Source organism: Pyrgilauda ruficollis, unplaced genomic scaffold (genome assembly GCF_017590135.1).
Source record: "Pyrgilauda ruficollis isolate IOZ18807 unplaced genomic scaffold, ASM1759013v1 scaffold37, whole genome shotgun sequence".
Lineage (NCBI taxonomy): Eukaryota > Metazoa > Chordata > Aves > Passeriformes > Passeridae > Pyrgilauda > Pyrgilauda ruficollis.
In genome coordinates, this window is record NW_024525156.1 from 4,491,451 (window position 1) to 4,516,648 (window position 25,198).

Sequence of the window (25,198 nt, forward strand, 5' to 3'; positions counted from 1 at the left end):
ATGACCAGGCTGTTGTTAAGGTCTTAGGATAAAGGAGGAAGAGTTCATTGCCCATAAATGCATCGCAAGTGACCTTTCTTATGGCTGTGTGCTGTAAAGAGGAAAATGAGATAATATGGGGAGATTTAAGGGAATATGAAGGAAAAGGATTGACTGGGGTCAAATAAAAACTGTTGAGCTGGCATCAAAGAGGAGTGTGTGTTGCTCTGAGATCCAAATGTGATCTTATGTAATTTTATACAAATGTTCTAATACTTCCCCATTTTTACTCAAAATATGTCACGGAGTGCCATCTTCAGTCACATCAACCTGTTCTTTTAAAACTGCATCACTCTGGCAGCACATATTTTTAATCCCTTCTACCAACACATCCTTCTTTTTTTATCTCTTCCTTCTTTGTCTGCTCCTCTGGATTTATGTAAAAACTCCTTATCATTGGCCTCTCAGCACTTTGTACATTGTACTATGGAACTTTATCATGTTCCTGTCACTTCAGGAGAGCAGAAGGCCTGTGATGCCATTTAGAAACTTCTGGATCCAAAAATTATTTCATGGCACCATAAGGTCTTTGAGACTAAGTTACTGAAATTCCAGCATTCTGTCTTTAAAGTCTTACTAAAGTGGTGTCTCTGTGTTAATTTTGTGTGGTTTACACCAACATCCATCTGTTGCTTAGATGATCTACAGTGCTTTTGCTGATCCAGAGGTTAATCTGGTACTCTGAGCAGTAATAAGAGACATTTGTGTGTCCTTTTGGTGCTGTGAACCAGAGTACTGGAACACCTGGCGTGCTGCTTTCAGGCTCAGCTGCTGGGCGCTGACAAGTGAGACAGGTCTGGCAGCAGCCCTCAGCTTCATGAAGGATGGACTGCAGCTGAGGCAGGAGACTCCTCAGACTCTTCTTGGGGTAAAGAGGTATCCATGAACTGGATACTCTGCAAAAAGAGGCTACCTAGGGCTCAGATTCATATTGTTTGCCCCCAGTTAAAAGCAAGATTGCTGCAAGGCCTTGCCGATGGTCCTGGCTCTCGGGTTATATGCAGGAGCTTAGAAAAGTTAATGATCTCAGGCCTAAATTTAAAAATTCTAGTCATAATTGACAGAGTCACACAAACAAAATTTTTTGTATCCAAAGTAGAGGGACCATCAAATAGTTGCCATTCCTCCAACCATTCCATGGAATACAGCTTCCTCACTGAGAAGCTACTTCAAAGATGATATTATAGATGATATATCTGGCCACACAAAAATGTAGCCAGATGTCCAGGCTGAAGGTGGAACAAGGTAAAGCATGCATTGTACCTTTATCTGGCAAGAAATTTGTAAGTGACTTGTGCTCTGTACTGGCCACATCTTGAATTTGTGTATGAGTGCAAGAATTTAAAAATACTTGTGTGTGTATGTGAGAAGGTCACCTCTGACACAGAGTTCTGTGATTCAGAATTGCCAGATGCAAGTGTATTTTAGTCAGTAAGTAGCAATATGTGGACATGAACGCCCTGAACATAAAAAGCTTCTCCTGAGCATTTCCAATGCTGTGCAGACTTAAAAATCAGACAGCCAACCATATTCTCCATGGATATTGTTTACCTCACTCATTCTCAAAAGCTATCACTGTGATACAATGGCTATTCATTTACCCAGGTATCCTTTGCATTTAGCTGGGCTTATCATGTCTGTTGAGTGGAGGTCACCTCAAGAATGTTGTTTATCTAAGATGGTAAAAAAGATTAGCATTGCCAGTGCCAGATGGACTTCCAGCACCAAGGAGGAGGTAATTTCAAAGGATATGTTAAGAGGAATGTAGGAACCACACATATATCTTTACAAATTTTAATATTTCAGGAGTGAACAATTTTATGTCTTTCTTCATTCTTGCTGTTTGTTGCTGAAAATGCCTTTCTTCTGAATATCCTTCTAAAAATAAATGGTGTTGTCACTTTGGAGGATGAAAGGAGGCAAACAGAAAATGAACAGTCAAATGTGCCCAGTGAGATACTAGTAAGCATCAGGACAAGTCAGGCAAAAGAGGGAGAGATTAATTAAGCTTGCTTTCTTAAAAAGTCTGTGTTTGCAAGTTGGCAAAGAATTAGCTAAATATAAGTCCATTTGATTCTAGCAAGGAGGCTGTTCATGCTATAAATGAAATCAATGGAGCCTACCAAGCCAATCTAGGAAAATAGCTCCTTCAAAAGAATTCCAGGCCTAGAGGCTGACCTAATCCTGAGTATGCCAGCAGGAACCCTAAGATTCTAATGCCACCTATAACAATTTATCTTCAGCCCTGCAGAGGAAGGCAAAAAAAGAGCAGTAGAGGACAAATCATGCATCAGGAACAATAAAATAATATCTTTTCCAACTCCAGTGGAAGCCCTGAGGCATGGAATTATTATAATGCAAATTGACAGTGATCTAATCTATTTTCTCACACACTTGGGGATACTGACACACCAGATGCCCAGGGACTCATAATATAAGCTTAATTTTCTCTCTTCAGGCATTTTCCTATTTTATTGTGTTGTACAATTATGCCCATAAACTTCTCAGGCTCCTTGCTACCAGACTGCAAGCTACTCCTTCCAGTGCTCCAGAGAGTATTCAAATGCTTCCTTCATCATATACCTGGAAGCCTTTGATTTCCAGTGCAGATGTATTCAGGATTACTCACTGTACTGCCATTTGATCATGTGATAAAGTCAATATCCCTCTCTGACATTTACTTCTCAAATATATTTTATCACAGCCCTATTCAGTCTTTGTTGAGCTATAATAAACAAGAAAAAAAAACCTTTTAATTCTCCTATGAAGATAGGACTTTTGTTCCCCTAATCATCCTAGAAATGCTTCTGTGCACTTGTTCAATTTAACATTTTCTATTACTTGGCATTAAAATTCTTCTGCATTTAAATGGAAGTAAACAGTACACATATGAACTTTTTGCTAAACCAAAGGTAACTCCTTTTTTGCAAATAAGCAAAACCAAGAAAACCACTGGCCAATATTATCCTACTAGAAAACAAAAAACCAACAAACCTAAACAAACAAACAAAAAAAACCAAAACAAACAAACAAACCCCTTCCTGCCAGCCCCAATATCAAATTGGTACTGGAATGGGAGTTCAATCTCCAGCTCTCCAGCTAGCGGCAGATGCTTCTCCACCACAAGAAGAGTCTGAGATGCCCTTCATCAGCTGCACCCTGCTCTGCATGGAGCTGAGGGTTGCTGCCAGACCTGAGCTTTGAATGCTGTCCTGTGTCACTAATAAATGGCTAAGCCTGAAAGCAGCTCTCCAGCTGGATATATAGGAGAAATATCTGCCAGAGGTCAGGCTGTTTTGCATACCCAGATGCCTCTCTGATTTGAAAGTCATTGCATCAGTCTAGGATGTCTTTATGCACTGTAAGTGGACCAACCAGTCCTGCTCCAAGACAAGGACAGGAAAGCCTTGTCTGGGAGATGGCAAGTGAGTCCAGTTTGACTCTTGCACTTGGAAAACTGGTGAGAAGGTATTATAATGAACAAAGGTAATAGATGTGTTTCTACTATTTAAGATACTAAGGAACAGAAATTTATTAGGAATGTGTAAAGAGAGATCATGGACCAAATTTGATCTTTTTTTTTCCAGTCAGGGAATATGTGGCTAAGGACAGTCTAGATACAGGCAAGTCTCCCCTGCAAGACATTTACTACCTGTTTTCCCTCAAGACTTTGTCACAGACAGATACAGAAATTATAAAAGAAAGGCCTCATAAAATCAGGCCTGATCTGCTAAATTAATAGCTGGCCTGTCACTTCTTCTAAGTGCAGCTAAGTACTTTGCAAGTTGCCATGCAAAAACAATCTTAGAATGAAAATTCATTGACACGACAATCTATTCCTTGGGTTAAAAACAAGTGCACCTATATAAACAATAACATCTGTCCCGGGAGAATCAGAAGAAAAAAGTATGTAAACTGTAGATATGCAAAATGTCATGTACCAACCAATGTGAACATATTGTTAACCAATTAGATCTGACACAGTGCCTTGTGATAGTCTTATAAAATATGACCCATATAATAAAAATTTGGCTTTTTCCTACATGAAGAAAATGGAGTCTTGGCTGATTTATTACAACTGCCTTGACTTCAAGGCATCCAGAGTCCATACTGGACTAACAAGATGACTTGCTTGCTGAGAAAGCCTGGGTATGAAAAAGAAGAGTCACTCTATCACTTCAGCTTTTTGGCCCTGCAGACAGTATGGGCATAGACTGACAAATTTCACTACTTTTAGCACCATGAGAGCAGCACCCTGTGGCAGCAGAACCCTGTTTGGCCAGGCACACCTATTACACCTTCCTCATTGCTGAAACTTTCTCATCACTTCTTCATTAATCTTGTACCATTTCAGAGAGCAGTGGTGGAAGGCCACAGAGGGGATGCTTGGCTCTGGCCCTCCTTTGCAGAGACCTTGCTCTTTTCTTTTGGCTTCACCACTAGGTAGATAGCTCAGTTATGTAAGACAGGTAAATAACTTCCATAATGTTAAATTAATGATCACAGCTCCTGCTACCACCTGCCACAGGAACACCATGCAGAGACCTTTCAGTTTAAAACATTAATGTAGCCGACACAAAGGCTCACGTTGCTGGCTGGCAGCGTGCTTCAGTTCTGTGTCTGTGCGGCACCACCCTGCCTTACCCTAGGTATTCATCCAGAGGTGACCACTGAGCACCTTGTTCCACCTGACTGCCTGCGGGGATTGAAGCTGCAGGTGAAGAGTCTGTGACTGACAGTTTTTGCACCAGGGCAGGAACAGTCTTCCAAGCTGTCCCATCAGGTTTCTCAGTGCCCTGCTCCATATGCTGATAAGAATTTTCCATGTCTGCCTTAGCTTCTCCCCCTGCAAGTCCTGCTGGAGTCACTTTCCTGATGAAGCACAGATTACTTGTTTCCTGGAAGCGTCACACACCACGAGATGTCTGGGTGCAGTTTGTCTGCATTTCAGAAATTTCCCAGCTCCATGGATAGGTCATCAATAGTTCAGTGGAGTGGCGTTTCTGCCACACCAGAAGGCTACTAAGGGAAGGCTTGGACACAGTTTCCAATAACCTATAAACTGGAGGTTCTTCAACTGCTCAGGCAAATGTAGGAGGTAGAAGATGAATATTGGATCAACTAGAACAATCTTTGACACTTCAGCCTCTACCCACTTCACATTCGCCTGGATGTCTGACCTCCAGGGAAACAGTCTGTCAACAGTACTTCACAATACAGATCTCAGGGGTAGGGGATTTAGCAAACACCTCTTCCTGCAACAGACCCAGCTGGGTATCTGCTCACAGGACAAGATCAGAGCAACTCAACTGTTGGATTGGCAAGGTCAACAGGACAGAGGGCAGGAGCAAACAAGGACAGTGTTGTGGTACCTGGGCCTCCCAGGTCATCACTGACAGTTTGCTCACAGCTCTTCATCTTCTCTCTGTTCAAAGCAGGCTGATGGAGAAGCACTGGCTATCACACACAGGTCAACTCTGCCAGCATCTCCTGACATTGCTCTATGGAGTCTCCAGGGAGCAAGAGATCCACCTCCAGATCCTCCACTGGGAAATGTGTTATGGAATATAATACTGCTATGTGCACACACTGCTTATTGCTTTACATCCTCCGCACAACTGATGTAATGACACTTTGGGCCCTGCTTTCACTATTCCTCAATCCAAAGCATTTCTTGTAATTTGTTTTCTTTTCCAGTCTCTGAAGGTAAAGAAGATGATGGGAACAGAGATTTTGGGAATCAGCTGCTCCTTCCTGTGCTACACAGAGTCCCAGGAGGACAGACCTACTTGGTCTGGAGGGGATATATATATCTGCTGTAATGAAGAAAGCAAGATTGTCCCATCATTCCCAATACAACAAATACCAAAATGAAGGCGTGCACGCACACAAACACACATTATGTACTTACACGTGGGTTTTTTACCATGTTTATATATCGATTTTTATAGACATTACATATGTGATTATACGTGTTTAGGCAGGTAGGTGTAACTGTATACGCATATGCACCTATATGCCATTGTCCACGCATGTGTCCTTACACATGACCGCAGAGCTGCTGTGTCTGTGCCTTAGCTGCGGGCTCTGTCCGTGCGCACACACGTGCGCGGAGCTGCCGCGGTGTCGCTTCCCGGCCCTGTGGGTGCCGACACGCGCGCACACACACACACACCTAAGTGTGCGCGGGTCTGTCCCGGCGGGTCTGTCCCGGCGCCCCTCCCCGCCGTCACCGCCCCCGGCCCGCCCGGCCGGCGGGGCCGCTGCCGCAGCGCGGGGCGGAGCGGAACGCGGACGGGCTCCCGCCCCCCGCCCGCCTCGGGGGGAGGCGCCCGGAGCGGCGCGGGGCCCGGCCCGCCGGGAGCCGCCGGGGATTGGCTCGGCCGAGCGCGATCCGAAGGTGCCGGGGAAGCCATCTGCAGCGCAGGCGGTTTCGCCGCCGCTGTGCGGGGGGAGGGAGGGGGCTCTCCCGTGCGGGAGGCTGGGGGATTTTTTTTTTTCCTTCCTACCTTTCCCCCCCACCACCACCACCACCCTCCTCCTCCTTCCTTTTCACGGGATCATGGCCACGGCGGCGGGGCCGTGATGTCCGCGGGAGCAGCCCCGCTGCGGCAATGCTCCCCGCCGCAGCTCTAGGCAGGGGAGGCGTTTGAGCGGCGGCCGCACATCCTCCGGCACCGCGGCGGCACCGCCGCCTCTCCGCGCCCCGGACCGGCGGAGAGGCGCTTCGCCGCCCGCCCGCCAACAGCACACCCGCCGAGCCGGGCTTTAAATTGATAATAACCACACTAGAGCCCCACCGGTGCTCAGAGGCGGGAGGGATCGCAGAGCCGCGCACAACATGGCCACTCTCCTGCGGAAAATCGGGCTGATCCGGCTGCACAGCCGGGACACGGAGGACCCCAAGCACCACCACCACCGCAGCAGCAGCCAGCAGGGCTCCTCACTCCGCGGCAGAGGCAACCAGAAGAACAGCAGCAACAAGCCGCAGCCGCAGGGCCCCCCCGGGGGCGGCTGCAGCAGCAGCAGCAGCGAGGGCAGCCCCGGGGGCCACAAGAACAAGAAGGCGCCGGAACCGGCCAAGCAGCCCCCGCCGCAGGCGCGCTCGGGAGTCGGCCGGGAGAAGCCGCGGGAGGTAGGCAGGGAGCCCGGCGCCGGCAAGGAGGCGGCGCAGCGGCCCGGCCCCGGCTCCGGCCCCGGGTGCGGGTCGGGGCCGGCGGCGCTGGTGCCCGCGGGCCGGCAGCAGCACTGCACGCAGGTGCGGACCCGGCGGCTGATGAAGGAGCTGCAGGACATCGCGCGGCTCAGCGACCGCTTCATCTCGGTGGAGCTGGTGGACGAGAGCCTCTTCGACTGGAACGTGAAGCTGCACCAGGTGGACAAGGACTCGGTGCTGTGGCAGGACATGAAGGAGACCAACACGGAGTACATCCTGCTCAACCTCACCTTCCCCGACAACTTCCCCTTCTCGCCGCCCTTCATGAGGGTGCTTAGCCCCCGCCTGGAGAACGGCTACGTCCTGGATGGCGGGGCCATCTGCATGGAGCTGCTCACCCCCCGCGGCTGGTCCAGCGCCTACACCGTGGAGGCCGTCATGAGGCAGTTCGCCGCCAGCCTGGTCAAGGGGCAGGTAGGGCTCCCTGCTCGGGCAGGAGCACACGCATCCATCGCTCGGGGTGCGGGTCTGAGCGGTGCTCGGGTGGGAACCCAAAAGGCGGCCAGCCCGCGGCTGTCCGCGACCAGGCCCGGTCCTCGCCGAGTACCTGGTGTCACCGGTGGGGCGAAGGCAGGGACACACGTGTTTGGCTCCGGGGTCCCTTCTCCGGCAGGTGTGGCAGAGGTGCGGGGCATCTTGGAGGGACGAGGAGCACATGCATCCATCGTGTCCTCCCGCCCGGCTTTTGTCCCTGCACTTGGCTCTGCCGCCTGTGGCACACCAAGATATCGTGCTCGTTACCCCTGATGGGCACCTCCTTCGGCCCACAGCAAAAGGGGCTCTCCGGGCTCCAGTGGGGTTTGGGATTGGTGCCTCCTGCCCTTCCCCAGGCAGTCGGCCATACTCGCTGGTCCCTTGCGTGCAGCGCTGCCGCTGGCGGAGGGCGCGACGCTGGAGCTGCTGCCCCCAGGTCTTTGTCTGTGCTGTCCCGCATAGCATCCCTCCGGGGGGACCAGGGCCGACCCCGGCTTTGGGGCTCGGCACACTGCGCTGACGTGTGCCGCGGGGTCGCGCCGGGAGTCGCTGCCCGAGCTGCTGGCAAACTTGTACAGGTTTCAAATCGTCCGGCCCGAAAGGAGCAAGTAATTTGGGCTAGGTGCTGCAGCTGCAGCAGCCAGACGGTTCCTGCCAGCTCTCCTCTTCAAAGGAGGTGATCGGTTCTCCCGGCAGAGGATCTCGTCTGACCTGAATCGGTGCACTTTATGCTGCTTTTTTTTTTTTTTTTTCCTTCTGCAGAATATCTGTAGAAGAGAAATATTTCATAAGCCGTTTTTAATAAATGGGTGAATATTGCTGGTAGGCAGTAGTTCTTTATGCCTTATATTACCCTTTGTATTATAGTGGGCAGTGCACACATAGCTGTGACAGGGTGCTTTTCCTGTTCCTGAATGCCCTTGAACTCGGGGGACCTGCACAGCTCCGTGTCTGTCAGTAAATTATACTGAGTAACTTCTTAAATTTATATCTTGGCAAGGAGGTGGGGAAAGAGTAAATAATAATGTACTTTTTATTTGCTTAAAAATTAGGTTGCTCCTGTTGCTTCTGTAGAACTGCTTGCCTGAGCAGAAGTAAAGGTTTGTTTCTTCTTAAGACTGAAATTAATTTTGATTTTTCAACAGACTCTTTTGTAAGTGGCATGTCCTCCCTTTAACCTATTTGGTTTGGGCCTACTGCTCCTTTTTTTTAAATCAGACAGTATTTTTCTCTGCATTTCATTTCAAGAGGTCAGGTTTCCTAGGTCACCTTGGGATATTAAAAAAAAACATCTACCAAGAAGAAAAAAAAAAGTTTTAATTAACACAGAGGCTGAGGTTCGTTGAAGTTCTGTAGCTGTTCTTACTGCAGTACACTGTTTGTTAACCTGTCACTTTTTAGAGAGGTCATAGTTCTTATTATTTGTTACAAGAACTCAGAAGGACAATGCTAAATTTGTAACAATTCAACATCTTTCTGAGGTGTTGAATGTTAAAGGGGTTCAATGAATATTTACTGGGATCATAAAATGGCTCAGTGAAGAGAAGCACTGTATTGTTTTATTAGTAATAAATTCTCAGCTATATAATCTGACAGTTTTCTTCCCTAAACAACTTATGAGGTTTCCAGAAAGTAATAGCAATTTTTGATTACCAGAGGATGTTTATGTGTGCATCATTAATAAACACATTTAAAATGCAAGAGTTTCAATAGCATTCTTCCAGAAGTTTGCAAAGTCAGTTATGACAGAAAGAGAACTGGGATTTGGAAAAAAAAAGGCAGAAATAAACTGCTGACAGTAACTTAGTAGTTAAATTGACATAACATGGCACATGTCAACCTCTCAGATTGTTCAATCCAAGTGGAAAGGTTATTAGGCAGTACGGTCAATACATTTATTTTCTGGGTTAGAGAGATGTTGCCTCTGATGGGTTTGCCAGCCTGTCACCGTAGCTGGGCTCTGTGTCATGGGAGCCACGTTTCTGTAATTGCACTCCCCTTGTTATGTAAGCCCCACTCCATTGCATAATAGGGCTCAAAATACGACTGGCGCTCCCCTATCCCTGTTTCATTTTACAGGTGATCCACTTTAGACCAGTTAGTTTTTAAAAACAAAAATGGAGCTGACAGAGCACCGAGGGCTGAGGCGCTGCATTCCCCAGCGCTGCGTGGCCGGGTTTGGGTGACGCCTGCCGTGCCGTGGGCAGTCCTGGTGCCTGCAAGGAGCCGTCCCAAACAAACAGCTGTGGCTGTCATCAGGTTAATTGTGTAATTTCTGTAAGCAGCCTGCAACCTGCAATAGCATGAAATACTCAAGATGCAGTTCATCAGCAGGGCTGGAAGGGTGCGGGCCATTGTCCATCGCCTCAGAATGAACCTGCCTGAGCAAATGGCAGCAGCCATTGCACTGAGGGGGAGATGGGGCACTGCTGCCACCAGTGAGTCAAAGGGACCTTCCAGAGAAATGTCACTGGTTCCCAGCAGTGATTTAGCATGAAATCACCATGAATACTCCAGCCTGTGACACATCCAAGAGTGCGCCTGGCTGGCACGGGTGCCAGTGTGAGTGGGCAGGGCTGAGCGTTCTGCTGGCACACCTTCCTCCTTGGGGCCGTTCAGGGGATCGAACCAAGGTGGCTCATTTCATTGGACATTTCTCATCAGTCCCATTTTGCTGAGCCAGCTGTGGCACTGTCATTCTCTGCTGGTTCTTCAAAGGGAAACAGCACTTCTTGGTCTCCTGGTAGAGCTAGTAGTAGCTGTGAGCATGTATGACCTTCTGTTTTTCCACAAAGCAATCCAAAAGCAGATAAAAGCAACATTGAAAATACATTTTCAGATGGTTAAGATTCTTGACAAATTCAAAAGTTTTTTCATAGATTTCACAGAAGGGAAATTGAGATAAGTCATTCTGACATCTCGTGGGATGTCACTCAGGAGTTGTGTCTCTACAGTAACTTAAATGTGCAGTAGAGAAATTAAGAGTTAGCACTTTCCTGATACTTTTCAGCATTGCAGTTGTAAGTGGTGAAACCTGTGTCCAAGTTCCCAGACCTGAGCATATCTCCCAGGGCTTGGATTTTAAAGCTGGCTCGCTGTTTCTCTAGATTTTACCAAGCAGGAGCCACACTCCTCAGGTGACTTTGCTTGAGAGATGCCCTACCTTATGGGATGCACACCCTAGCTTCCCAGCATGAATCTAGCATTGTATTTTTAGATTTTTTTTGTCTGTAAATAAAAATGTTTAGCTCCAAATTTAACTTTTATTCCCCCTCAGTTTTCAAGGAAAAAATGTTAATTAACAAACAAGTTGGGGTTTGTTTGGTTGGTTGCTTCAGCTGTTCAACTGAGAAAATCAATTATTCACACAGCTCTAGTCAGTATCTTGAGGGGAATTCTCAGTACATCAAAGGCCAAAGACTGTTTATCTGTCTGGGATCCAGAATCTTATTTTAAAAAACTTGGTGTTGTCCTTAACTCAACTGTAGCCTTGCTTTTAAAGGGATGACTTTGTACTTGCTTCCTGCGCAGTCAGCTGCTCGCTGGCTCCTGTCATCACAGGCAAGAGCTTGGCCCTGCTGAACCAGCGAAACAGTCGCCGTGAGCTGCCACAGAGCTGGGGTGCCAGCCAGGGAGGTGGGGTGATGCTAATGAAATAATTTAAATACCAGTTGTTTATTGTCCTGGAGGCAACTGTTCGACATGTCTGGCTAGGCAGAGCTTCCCTTGCCTGTCTCTCTGTTTCTATCCAGGCTGTGGAGGTGGGCCATAGCGTGTTACTCCTTCTTAGCCCTGTAAAATGATTTATTGGTAATTTCAGAGAGAGGTTTAAAAATTAGTCAGTTGCTCTCCATTTCCAGATAGTGGAATTGTCACAATAATATCAATAGTCATTGTCACAATAATATCAATAATGGAAGGCAGGAAGGAAGGAAGGAATGGTACCATCTCAAAGCAGGAGGTTCATCATGGCTCTCCTTGAGTGTCAGTGCACACAGATGAGACCAATGCCCATGTTTCAGGGAGAAAACATGGTAGATGATGTGGTCCCAAAGGAAAAAGAGCAGACTTTGTCCAAAAGTAAGAGGGTTTTGTGTCTTCCAATAGATATGTTGTTTCTCACTGGATGGAATGGTTTGGTGGACACTTAAAAGAGGACAAAGCTATATACACCAGCGTCCAAGTAATGTATCAGGGTTTTGGTTTTTTTCTTTTTTTGAAAGCAACAAACAGAGCTGCACCTGATGCCTTGAGACTTCAGATATAAGCTTGCAGTAGTGCTGACCAGTAGATGCCTTGTCCTCTTTTTTACAATTCCCTTGTTCTGTCCTTGGAGGCTGGGGACTGCACTGCCGGACAAAGGCAGCTGTCAGGTAGCTGTCAGCTCTGCAGATTGTCATGAAAAAAAGTCTTCGTTTGAGGGAAGTACTCCCTTGTTCTTCCAGTGAATAGGAGGAACATAAAAAATTTTCCAGGATTCTTGCAGAGGATGAAAGAAACATAGAAATTTTGCTAGGACATATTACAATAGGAATAGGGTACCCCTAAGTCTGAGTATTGTTGCTGTTGTGGGTTTTTATATAAAAATTTAAATAAAAATCAAAAGATAGTTTATAGTTAAGCTTTAGTTTTGTATTGGAAAAGTTCCTGAATTCAAATAAAAGTTGTTGATGTCTTTGATCCCTCACATTGCAACATTAGAAATACCTCAGTGGAACCCTATTCATTTGCTTCAAATGCTGTGTGCCTCATATGACTATTGAATGGATTTATCTTTCCATTTTAAAGATTCGAATATCTCAACTGAGTTTGCCAGATTGAAACAGCAGAAATGGGCTTGTTTTATGACAAACAGCTACAGAAGGTAGCTGTTAATCATAGTCTAAATTACTCCCTCTTCATCCTTCCGAACAAAAGTGTGAGCGAGCAGATAGCAGATGGGACTTGCACAGTGTCCAGGAGGTCAGCAGACTCCAGGTCTTTCAAATATGTATAGCAGAAATTAATTGCAGATCCATGGGTTTTCATACTCCAGATGCTGGGTTGGACGAGTGTAGCCATGAATAAATCAGCTAATCTCAAAGGCTGCAGAAATGTACAGAGAGCACAGTGGTCTCTGAATTATTTGGAGCCATTGTATCCTATTAGGCCCTTAAAAAATTGAATTGTTGTACTTTTTGCTTTTGATTAGTTGCTTGAGCAAGTGATTATGGTTATCCTCAAGAGGGGAAATGTTGCTCTAGGTCCAGGGGTGAAAAACATCGACTCATATACAAGGATGACAGAGGAGACCAAGACTGTGTTAGGGGACTTGTTTCCCATAAAAAGATATAAGTGCTGGGTCAAAGAGATAACAGAATATTGTTTGTCTACAGAGGAAAATTCAGAGCTATTGGCCTTCTAAGATGTCTCCTTCATTTCATTTGAGAAACGTAGGATTGGAAGCTGAAGTTTTAAGTAGGAGCATATGTATTGAGATGCTGGACCTGATAAATGGGCTGGAAAAATAATTGTTCATGTGTACTCTGATATATTGGTGTTCTGACCATCCACTATTATTATGCAAATATATTCTTCTGAGAAGAATGAAGACACAGGGATTCCAACTCATTGAAATAGGAGGTTGGTTTAATTCTTTTAAAAACCAGAGGGAACATAATCTCTATTTTTCTCCTTCAAAGCATAAAAATGAGAATTTTAAAATACTTTCAACTATCCCCATTACTCTTAAAATAGTTATGAAATAAACAAAATCCCTAAGTTAAGCCAAATTACTAATTTTAAAACATGCTTTTATTCTTCTTGGCAATACTTAGCTGATCTCCTAAATAAAAATTTGAAAGATTTGTGGCTTTGGATTTTGTGAGAAAATTGAATTTGCTGAAAAGAGCAAGAGTCTTCTTCCCTGAATTATATAAGAAGTGCTCATTTTCTTCAGTGTGAGTGTTCAGGCAGAGAGAATCATGTAGCATTGGGGTGCTTTGTCAGATACTTCACTGAAAATTGTATTTTTTCAAATGCAGAAAGCCTAGTCACGAAGGGTGATGTCCTGAAGGAGTAACCTAAATAACCCACTTTCTATTGTGAGGAAGATTTACTCTTCCTTTTGCAGGCTAGCCTTGAAAATATGCAGCTTTCCTAGCATCCACACAATGCCCAGGGATTTCCATGCATGACTGGGTACTTCCAGATTGAAGATTTGTAACTCCACAGTAATTCAGCTCCTTATATCCTGGGAGTCTGATTGCCAGGCATGATCTGTGGCATGTCCCCCTGTGGGCATCTGCTCTCACAAAGTGGGACGGTGGTTAAGTAATACAATATTTCCTGCGTTTCTTTTTCCAGTCTCAGCTCCTTTGGGCTGGTGAGAGAGGCAGTGAAGGGCTCTTCTTTTCTTTGACGTATTCAGTCCTTCACATGCAGTTTCCAGTTTTCTCCTGTGAATGCCAAAAAAGGTAATGCTGACATTCAGTGCGAAGGGAGATGGGCGGTGGGAGGATTGCTGGGTGCAATTCCTCTGCAGTTAAACAGGGAGAACCTCAGATGCTGTGGTAGTTATGCTGGCTGAATGGCTCAAAATGTGTCTTAATTGTAAAGTGCACAGGATCCAGTTGTTGCACTTGTAAATGGAATAGCAGGTTTCTCTTGGATATCATTGTATTTTTTGAAAGTGCGGGGTTTGGTCTGTGTTGTACTCCGCAAGTCATTTCTGGAGGTTGCTGAGCATTACAGGGTATTGGCCTTTTAACTCCATCTGGAAACAGCAGTAACTGAGTAGATCCTGGAAGTCTCAAGACAAACTCTACAGGAAGGATGTGATACTGTTACCTAACCTGGCTCCCAGTGGCGTGCACTGGGAATTGAAAGTGCCTGGGCTAGGGAGAAGCGTAGGTGTGCTTTGATGAAAGTCAATTTGTAGTCCTTACCAGTGTGAACAGGTAAGTGGGCACTTCAGATGTTCAGGTGATTCCTCTTCTGAAACAGGATCAAGGTGCCAGTCTGATTCACCCTATTCCCATTAAAAGTCACACTGAGGAAGGATACATCAGGCATGTCCGTCCTCAACCCCGCGCGGCAGGTGCGTGCCTGTCTCGTGCACGTGCAGTCTGTCCTTGGAAAATGTCTTTTTATCTGCTTCACAATCTTGTGCGTTTGCTTTGTTAAAATCAATGATTCTCGTTGATTTAATCCTTCGCTGCACAGGCTTTCCAGAACCCATGGAACTTCTGCAGTGACTCCTTGATAGAGTTACAAGTCAGCTATAATCCCAAACCTGCATTCAAAGATGAGTGAAAATAAACCCGAGGAAGGAAGACATAAGCCTGTGTTATGAAATGGCCCGGAGCTCAGATGCTTGTCATAGTCAGGCTTTATGAGCTGTGGAATGACTTGGTATTTCTCTGGTTTCTAGGCTTGTGCTACAATTGGTAACAAGCCCCCAGCTGCAGTAAAGACTCATTTCCGTAATACATGTCCATGAAAAAAACAAAGCATAATGAAACAGAAGAAATTGATGTTATTAGTTTTTCAAATTTTCTTTGAATTTCTATAAATATTAAATTTTCTGTGAATTTTATAATATTATTTCCATTAAAATATAGCTGGCATTGAAGTGTTCTATTATTATTTAGGAGGTTGGAGGAGGAGGTTGAAGCAGGAGGTTGGAGGAGGAAGTTGCAGCACTTAGCCTGAGAAAAGGTGATCTGAGTTTGGCTTCCAGGTTTTGCCACTGGCTTCAGGTGCAGTCATGGGCAAGTCATATAACTTCACTATATTCCTCTTTCCCACACATAAAGTACCAATAAATTTATAAATGACCCAAAGGTCATTTGAGGATATGTGCTTGAAGCACTCGGAGGGCTCTCTGAGTAGATGTCCATGTGCATCAGTATGAAACATACTGCAGTCAAGAGATTGGCACATTCATATAAATAGCAGTAGAAAAGCACATCCACTTGTGACTCTGATCTTACTAAATTTGGGTTTAACTCGATTAGATGTTTCCAGAGGCAACCTGCTTTTTACTACTGTTTTGTTCTTGTTTTTTTTTCGTTTTAGCATTGTAAAACTTAGGGAATGTGAAGATAGGCATTGTTGTGGTGCCTTTGTGTTTACAGCCTGTCACAAAGGATGGTTGGGTTGGCTTTGCTTTGGTTGCGTTCACACCCATGACTGTGTTTGACCTCAGGTTCCTGATGTGGAGAACCTGTGGGTTTATGCAGAGTTGCTGTCATGTTCCCAGCCTTCCCACCTGGACTGGCCCTCAGGAACTCTGCCAGTGCCTGATTCCACATATAGGTAGTCCAGGGAGCTTAGCAAAAGACTGAGAATACATAGCTGAGAAAACATTACTCTGTCACCTAGACTAGCAAGTGCCCTTCTGGTGGCAGGGAACAGGGGCTGTCTCTTTTGACAGAAGCTCACCATGTTGTCATACCTTCAGCCCTGGAGATGCTTGAGTCACCAGTAATGTAGCCAGCCACCCAAATTTTCTTATTCTTTTACCAGCACAGAGTTTGTTCCACCCATAAAATGCAGGGAGGGAGTTTCTTAACCCTCATCTGTGCTGAAATCATGCTGCCAGCTCGGTGCTGACTTAGGGAGAGGCGAGGGAGAGCAGCACAGTGCTCTGTAGCTGTCAGACAGAGATTGGGGCTGTAAGCGTTTGTATCGATTAAGAGCTACTGGCAGCAGGCTACTGGCACAGACAAATGAGCATGAATAATTACTCAGCTGCAACTCAGATTTCTTTTTCCTGGACAAAGAACAGTTATGCTCCCAGAAGGCACAATTTATAGGATGCTTTAATGCCAGAACTTGCTATGTTTTCACTTCTCTTATGGATTATTCTTAAAAAGGAGACCAAAAAGGCATGGAAGTACTGCTTTGGAAATTACACATTTGCAGGATAAACCTCCTTTAATTCACTTATGCTGCAGCATTACGAGTATTTGTCTGTATCACTTTCTATACCACTTTATTTTAGCTATAGCTAATAATCATATACAGTGCAATATAAATTGTGTGCAGTTTTTGAGACATGATTAACTGTGCCTCATCAGTACATGAAGGAAAAAAATTATAAACCATGTAATTGGGGGGAGAGACTGTGTATATTGCGCTCTAACAGCGATGTTGTGACACATTGCAATCACTGCATGGAGAGCATGACAGTACTCACTTCAGCATCACTCTGCTTTTGAATGCCTCTCTAAAGCCAGTGGAAATATTTTCCTCTGAAAGCTTGTTTAAATATTCTAGGATAAGGCTGGTTCAGGCTTAAGCACTGAGTGCCTCTGTTCCTTATCAGAAAATGTTTGAGTGCGTTTGCATAGAATAGTTGGGGCCCAAAGCCATTAGTCACTGACACATTATGGAACATGTTACATACTGGAAACTCATAGCATGCTTCAATATTTAGGAAATCCATGGATTTTGTGTCATACATGGAGAAATCTGGCACAACAGACTTGGAAAATGGGCATATTGTTTTGGAGCATCTTCCTGTCCATGGAGGGATCACCATAGATGCCGTGTCTGGCATAGTGACTTCCTGCGGTCTTTTGTGTGCTTCTCTCTCTCTGCTTGTTTTCCATCTCTTGATATTTACCTAGGGTTGGGTCAGCAGAACCTGCTGTAGAGATCTGTTAAGGGATGGAGGCAGAAAAGGAAACTGCAGCCATCCGTGTGTCCTTACGCTGGTTTACATGATGAGCCAAGGTTAGCCCCACGTGCCGAAAGCTTGTGTGATTTGCCCTTGGGAGACCAACCTGGAATTGTTTGCATTGCCAGAACTAATGAAAGTACACAGGGCTGAGGAGATTGTGTTAAGAGCTGTGCTAACAACGTGAAGGTTTGCTGCTTCTGAGTCTCTTAGCTGTGCACTACTGGAAATTTACACAGCTTTTTGTTAGCTGGTCCAGGTAAAACGCCTGGATGTGACTGAAGGTTTGCTGTGACACCTCAGAGATCCACAGCACAGGAGCTTACATTGTTTCCACAATAACATCAGCCCCGTAAGGGCTCATGGCTGTGTACACTAAATCTCTGAAAATTTGGGACCTAATAAAGCAGGGAGTAACATCAGGAGTGGACTGAGCACAACCTTGAAGGGTTCAGGACCTGGCTGTGCAATGCCACAGTGACCTGTGTTGGCAGTTCATCTCCAAGTGTCTAAGCTGGACTTGGAGACCACCACAGGTCCCTTCCATCCAGTACTTTTGGTGATTGTATGATCCTGTGCAAGTTTGACCTCTGTTACGTAGTCCTGTTCTTCTAGGGAGTGCCAACTGGAAGCACACCTGCTACTGTCCTAAAATCACTGGGTTTGGATCTGGGAGCTACTATTATTTATTTAACAAGAAAGGGAACTCCATTTGCCCAGAGAAATCCTCTCGATTCTGTCCTGACTCTGGAAGGATCTGAAGAAATGGCAAGACTGCTTTTCATGACACCATAGGCCAGCTGTGGGTAAATGTATGGTCATAGTGGGCTCAAGAGTTTCAGGCTTCATATTTGGTTTCTGTACAGGATGTAACTCTGTCTTTGGACTACTTTGTGATGTGGTGATGCTGGGGAAGAATTGACGTGGCACATTGCTGGCAGTGGTACTGACAGATTTTAAAGAGCTAATAGTTGTTGAGTTGGATATTTTTGAGGATATGCTGCAGTGTCACAGAGCATTATGAAGGGGAGATGTGTTCACAGAGACTACTGTGGCATCGCTTGGAAGTAAAGAAGCTGCCAGATTTGCCCACAGAGGTCTATAGATGTGAATGTGTCGTGTTTTAACCTCAGCTGCCAACCAAATACTACACTGAGTGCCAGTCAACTCCCTCACCTCATCCCCTGGCTGGGTGGGAAGGAGAAAAAAAAAAAGAGTGAAAACTTGTGGGTTGAGCTAAGGAGTTTGATAATTGAAACTAAGTAAAATATAATACTAATAATAATAACAAAAACCCCAATTGTAATTAAAGACAGACCAAAAAAACACAAGAAAACCAAGTGATGCACAATACCATTACTCACCACCCACTGACAGATGCCCAGCCCCATCCCCAAGCAGTGATTGGCCCCTCCCAGCCAACTCTCCCTAGTTAATATACTGGGCATGATGTTCTGTGATGTGGAATATCCCTTTGGCCAGTTCAGCTCGCTGTCCTGGCCATGTTCCCGCTTGGCTTCTTGTGCACCTGCTCACTGGTAGAGCACAAGGCACTGTGAAAAGTCCTTGGCTTAGTGTGAGCATTGCTCAGCGTCAACTAAAACATAGGGGTGTTATCAATATTATTCTCATGCTGAATTCAAACCACCACTTCTTTTAGAAAGAAAATGAACTCTATTACAGCTGGAACCAGGACAGGGGGACAAATCACACGTGAGATTCACCTTGTCTTTTGCTGAGCATGGCAGGAGGGAGTTGGTCCTTTGGTACGGCCGGGGTCCTGAGAAAGCTGCCCACAGCAGATCGCCTTCCAGGAGGTCTTTCTGCCCACTATTTTCAGGGTTATAGACTGGATGCTTCTCAGCTGTTTGTGCAGGCTCATTAGTTTGGGTAAAGCCTGGATGAGTGGCATGCGATTGCTCACTGTGCCATGCAGGCTGGCCGCAGCAGGAGCGCGAGCGAGGGAGGAGGCTGAGCGCAGCACACGTCCCCCTGCGCTTCAGCACGGCTGCATAAAAACCAGTTGGGTGCTGTGGCACTGCTTTCACCTTTCATATGTTTCTAGCTTGTTAAAATTATATCTTGATAAGTACATGAAGTCACAGCAGATGGCAAAATCTGAAACGTTCTCTCCAACTCTTTAATTAGGTTTTCAGTTGTCCCTTTATGAAAGGCGCTCTGCGAGTGTCTGAAAGTATTGCAAGTATTTAAATAAGCTCCTGGTGCGACTTCTCAGAGCTGAAGTCGACAGTGATATCTTTATGAAAGGCTTCCTTGGGTTTTTGCTGTTGTTTTTAACCTCTTGTGAAATGTTTTGATCTTGTTCAGGTACCAGTTTTTATCACTTTCCTTGATGTGGTGGTGGACACATCAAAACGTTGGCCATGCAGATGATCTGTGTTCCTTACCCCGGCAGTAGTGACACATGTGGTTTGGGGATTGGTCAAAATGCAGTTGTGCCTGACAGAGCTGTGGACAGCACATTTTTACATACTGTATTTACCATCACTGCCATGTTTACAGAATGCAGCAGCTCACAGGCTCCTGCCCAGAGTTAAAATGACTGCATGTTTAAGTAGTAGGCTGAAAATAAACTGTAGTGCAAGGCTGGAAGCAGTGCCTGGTAAAACATTTGACACTTTCTTCTATAATTGCGTCCAAAATGACATTTTTTACTTAAATTTGGGAAGAATTTTTTGGGAATGGCAAAAAACTAAAAATCAGTAAGACAGTAGATACCACCCAAGTATAGGCTTGAAAACATCTGAAGTTGGTCAGCTGAAATTCCAGCCTTCTTTCTTTTTACCCATAGTTTACTTGAGGCACCAAATAGGGAAACTTTCAGTTTAGGAGGTTAAATTTTATCCAAATTATAAACAGCTGGCAGGATATTGGTTAATAAGAGACAGTGCTGACCATGCCACCCATAGTTCCTGTGTAAGCACAGGAATAGATGGACTGCAGCAGGGTAGAATTAGCTGGCCTTTGATGGTGTACTTCACATACAACCTGTATATGGTACCAGAGTCGAAGTGGATTTAATGATCTGTTGCATTAATACCAAAAAGGTTTCAGAATAAACTCATGAAATGATGCTCCTTTCATCTGATATGGCTCCAGTAACATTTTACATGATGTGATGATCTTTACCACATCATTACGACACCAGAGAATTCTTACGTTCCTGCTTTGAAAGCTGTACATAGTCGACACCAAACATGAGCTGTTCACAATGCAAAAGGTCCTACTTCTAGGTACAGCTTAGTATTATTACTTTGTAAAGGCTGGGTGAGATGTGAATCATACTGTCCTAGGTGCTATGCATATAATTCAGAAAGTATCAAAGTCTTAAAGGATAAAAAATAATGTACAAAGCACAGGAGATGACAAATGGATCTAATCCAGAAATTAGGCAGCACAGTAAGTTTATATTTACTTTCAAAAGTATTTAATCAGTGAGATTTTGAGGACAGCACTTTCTGTACTGATTTAATCTTCTGTTGCACTTTGTTTTTTTCTTTTTCTATGTTTCTCTGAGTGTGCTTCCAACAAAAACTCCTATTAGGAAAAAATTACAAAATGTTTTGTAGCAACAAAAATACTCCTGCAGAATAATTATGATTGATAATTATATCTGACATAATTATGTATTATAATTACTGAATAAGATTTTAAAAATATGTTAGCTAGCTTTATTTAATTATTCCATCTATGCAACTAAAAATGAGCATTTTCTAAGAAAATTTGTGGTTAGGACTCAGTTGAGAACCATTCAGATCATCATTATTTGGGACATAATAATTATTGAATTTGTGTAGATGTAGAAGGTGTCTTGCTGTTTGGTCTGTCAAGGGGGTTTAAAGAGGAAATAGATTTCTAGTCCCTAAGTGGCAGCTAGGGAGAAAGGTGAGGAAAAGCATCGACAGGTAAAACAGCTGTTTTGGAGAAAAACAAATGGGTATAAATGACTGAGTAAATCGAGGTGGGAATTGGAGGGTGTTGGTAATCTTTGGTTAAGGTGTGCTCTGAGACACTGCTTGAACTGCACCAAAAAAATTATTTGTTAAAACAGAAGTAGGAAACAGCTTTTTCTTTCATGTGTCCATAGTTTTGCTGTAACAGGAGCAGTGCTGAACACAAAAAGAGCCTCTGCAATATTGTGACAGCTTTCTAGAAAGAAATTGTTTGTCCACACTGCAGACTAATTTTACTCATTTTAGTCTGTAAAAGTAAATTTGATACTCCAAGGACAGATTTTGTTTTCTTTTTTCCCATTTCCCTTCTTTTCTTCCCTTGATATACCTGACTATTTTCTCAGTATTTATTGCGTGCTATTGCAAATGCCAATTTTTGGTTTAAAAAATGTGGCAAATGTGTCAGTGCGGCAAAATTCCACATTGACAGTAAAATCAGGGAAGCAAAAGTTGGTTTTTGAGCTAAAAAGAATAGAAAAAAATGAGAACATACTAAGTTGAACATAAAAAAATGATAACATACTAACTTGGTTCTTAATGATTGCAACGCTGTAATATGGTATCTGTTCATCTTTGTTGTTAAAAAGGCTTTCAGTGCAATCTGTCAAACAATTACTAAAATTACTAGACTAGTGACTTTAATAAACTTCTATTTTGTATCAAATTCAGTAGGCATAAATACTTTAAAGGTATTTATTTTATTTTAATGATTTTGTTTAAAGGTATTCATTGTTGTAGAGTGGTATTAATCTTCAGCTATAATTCTGTCTTTTATCTCTGTTGGTTGGTAATTGACACTGACCAGTGTGAAAAATAAGGTAAGACATTGATAACTCAGTAAAAGTCTCTACTGCCAAACAGGGATCTGAATTTTCATACAGCTGTGCAGTTAGAGGTAATATAATAATAGCAGGGTAATAAAAATGCAGTATATGCAAATGGGTGTATTTTCATTCATTATCAAACTTGGCACGAACGGGTAATAAACAAATTAGAACTTTCGACTTAAGATGGAAGCAAGTTGGTTTCAGGCACTCCTTTTAGAAAGGGCAGAGCTGTTCATTTCTCACAGGTGGGTGGCAGGGAGAAGGATGGACTGTGTCCCTGCGGGATGGATTCTCTGGTGTCCCTGCGGGATGGGTGTAATCTCTGGTGTCCCACAGGATGGGTGTAATCTCCGGTGTCCCTGCAGGGGGTGAGGCACAGGCAGCCCTGAGTGCAGCCGTGCCCGGGGAACAGCCCTGCAGATGCCTTCTTTTTTATCTTTTTTTTTTTTTCTCCCCCTCTTTTTTACCCATGTGCTGAATATCATTTTAAATCATCTCTGATAATGTTTTTGTCTGCTCAGGTTTGGGGACTGTGCTTGCTGCAACGCGTAAGGGAATGCCTCTCGTCCTGATGAGTTGAAAAGTTAAGCTGTGGTTTCCAGATGCGTGTTCACGTCTTTAATGAAGGTTTTCTTTTTGTGTTTGGCGCAGGGCCGTATCTGCAGAAAAGCTGGCAAATCAAAAAAGTCATTCAGTCGAAAGGAAGCTGAAGCAACATTTAAGAGTTTGGTGAAGACCCATGAAAAATATGGGTGGGTCACCCCGCCCGTCTCTGATGGCTGATGTTAGAAACCTGCACTTGACAAAAATGCTGAACAAAAGTACTGTGACATCTCCTCAGTGCTGTACACCGCCCATCCTTTTCTACTTCAGCTTCAGTTACATACCATGAATGTCAAGGAGACATCTAAGTTATTTATGAACAGATGTGTTTACAGAGGGAGAGAAAAAAAAAATGCTGTGTAGGATTATATTTCAAGACTGGAGAATGGTCATCATTGAAGTCACTTGAGCGGATGCTGAGATTGCGTCATTTGCCCCCATACAGCCCACATTGTCTTCAGCTTCTTTCCATGACAGCAGCACCAAACAGCAGTACTGGAAAGTCTATCCATTACTGCTCAGTTCATTTAAATGTAAATGAAACAGTTAATATTTAATAGGGAAGCAGTGCATTGCAGGTACATGTTTGCTGTGCTGTTTATCTTTGTCTCCTAGCAGGTCAACATAACTTGAAGATTTGTCTTTATGTGGAACTGTGGTCTGCTGTGACTAAATTTAGACCTCATTTGTGCTCTATATATGACCTTTAATTCATAAATGAAACCAGAATTAAAATGCTGAAAGGTCCTAGTGTTGAAAAATTATTAAGTGGAATCACCCAACCGGTTACAATGTGCTCTCTGTGCTGATATTGTGATGTGCTGTTCAGAAATAAACCAGTGCAGTTAGCTGAAGGTTAGGTGGTTTTTTAAAACACGTCCACACCAGGGCTTAGAGGGGTTGGTTGGTGGTAGCAGAAAAATGATTACCCTGGCGGTACCTTCTGCAGTAGCATGTGGCCTGTCAGTTCTTCAAAACAGCAAAACAAATGAGTGGAAATGGACAAAGCAACCTTAAAATTTTATCTGTTTAATTTTGAAATGATATGCCAGTAACAGAGTAAAAATTTTCAAGTCAAATGGAACATGGTTTGTAAGATGATTTGCATGACTGGAATTTTTCTTTTTTATTTTTACTCAATAGACATTGTATGTACTTAGAGCCCAGTATCTGAGAAAACCCACTGATGTATATAAATGTCCTATTATTTAATCATTAAAATTTAAGTTTTCTGGTAAACAAATTGAAAAAAACAACTTTCTAAGGGACTCCATAAAAGCTGAAGGTAATATTAAGAATGGTATAGAAAAGCATTAAAAAATGTGGATTCCGAATGGAAAATCGTATTGGACACGTGCTGAATAAAATCACCAGTATCGTTTCTGTTGCCTCAGGAATTCAATCATTTTGGCCAGCTTTTGTATTCAAAGTAATGGGTTTTCTGTTGTGAGATTCTAAGCACCATATAGATGTATCTGTTGTGGTGGTATTTTAATTGAAAGTAGGGCAGTATCGATTGTAAGACTGATTTGGAGGGGGAAAGCAGTGTGTGTTTGGAAGCACTTTCCATTATATAGCTAACACAAGAACAAATCGAAATGGTTGACCAGTTTCTGTTTGTATTACAGCAACATTGGAGACTATACAGAGAGCTTGAGGGTCTGGAGTTTGATTTAAAACTACATGCAGCATAGAAGAACAAAAGGAGTACAATGGAGTTCAAACACAAGAGAAGAAGCAGCGGAGCAGATATTCTTGCAGTGATGGTGCAAAAACACTGTTCAGTGAAGCTGTCGAGCTTCGTCAGCTAGATAGAGAGAAAAATAATCAAAGCCTTCACCAAAAGGAATATGCAGGTCAGAGCCATTCAGTTTTGTGGGCACTGCAAGAACCTGGTTTCTTGCACTTCTGATCTCCATCAGTAGTCACTTCTCTTTCTCCTCTGATCATTTGTGGTGTGCCTTAAGTTAGCTACAAAGAGAAATGCTTGGTACCACAAATCTGCCCAGAACTTGCTGCCATTTATCTCAGTCTGCTTTACACTTGGAGACAAGACTATAAGCAGTGTATACATGTACTTTTCCTCTCAAACTGCAGATGCATTCTGTGCATCCAGCAGCAGAATGTGTCTTTTGGGGGAGGAATAACATTTCAAGAAATTCACTTTCTCAAAATTTTAAAATTTTATAAAGTTTATAAACTTTCTTTGCTGTGCCTTGTGGAAGAGGAAACTGGTATGTTTAGTTAAGCATCAAATTATTTGTAATCCCTAGCAGGACTCCCTGAGAACATAGAGAGTGATCTAGCACTGGAAATCACAAGGTTTGTTATTTTCCTTCAGAAAAGCTCTTCCCTCATCAGCACGGTAAAATTATGTTAAAAACAGCATGAAGGTGTGGTA

At 43.9% G+C, this 25,198-nt stretch overlaps 1 protein-coding gene across 3 annotated transcripts; it reads left to right on the forward strand.

Moving 5' to 3' along the window:
- Positions 1 to 6,228: 6,228 nt before the first annotated feature.
- UBE2QL1 (ubiquitin conjugating enzyme E2 Q family like 1) lies at positions 6,229 to 24,178 on the forward strand. 3 transcript variants are annotated; one of them, XM_041475968.1, is made up of 3 exons: positions 6,229 to 7,669; positions 8,026 to 8,165; positions 8,308 to 8,445. In XM_041475968.1, exons 1-3 carry the CDS (start codon positions 6,881 to 6,883, stop codon positions 8,339 to 8,341), a joined length of 963 nt encoding a protein of 320 aa, XP_041331902.1. In that variant the 5' UTR covers positions 6,229 to 6,880; the 3' UTR covers positions 8,342 to 8,445. The 3 variants fall into 3 exon arrangements, with proteins under 3 accessions (XP_041331902.1, XP_041331903.1, XP_041331901.1); XM_041475969.1 differs by lacking the exons at positions 8,026 to 8,165; positions 8,308 to 8,445 and adding an exon at positions 22,846 to 24,178; XM_041475967.1 differs by having other exon boundaries at positions 8,026 to 8,421.
- Positions 24,179 to 25,198: the final 1,020 nt, after the last annotated feature.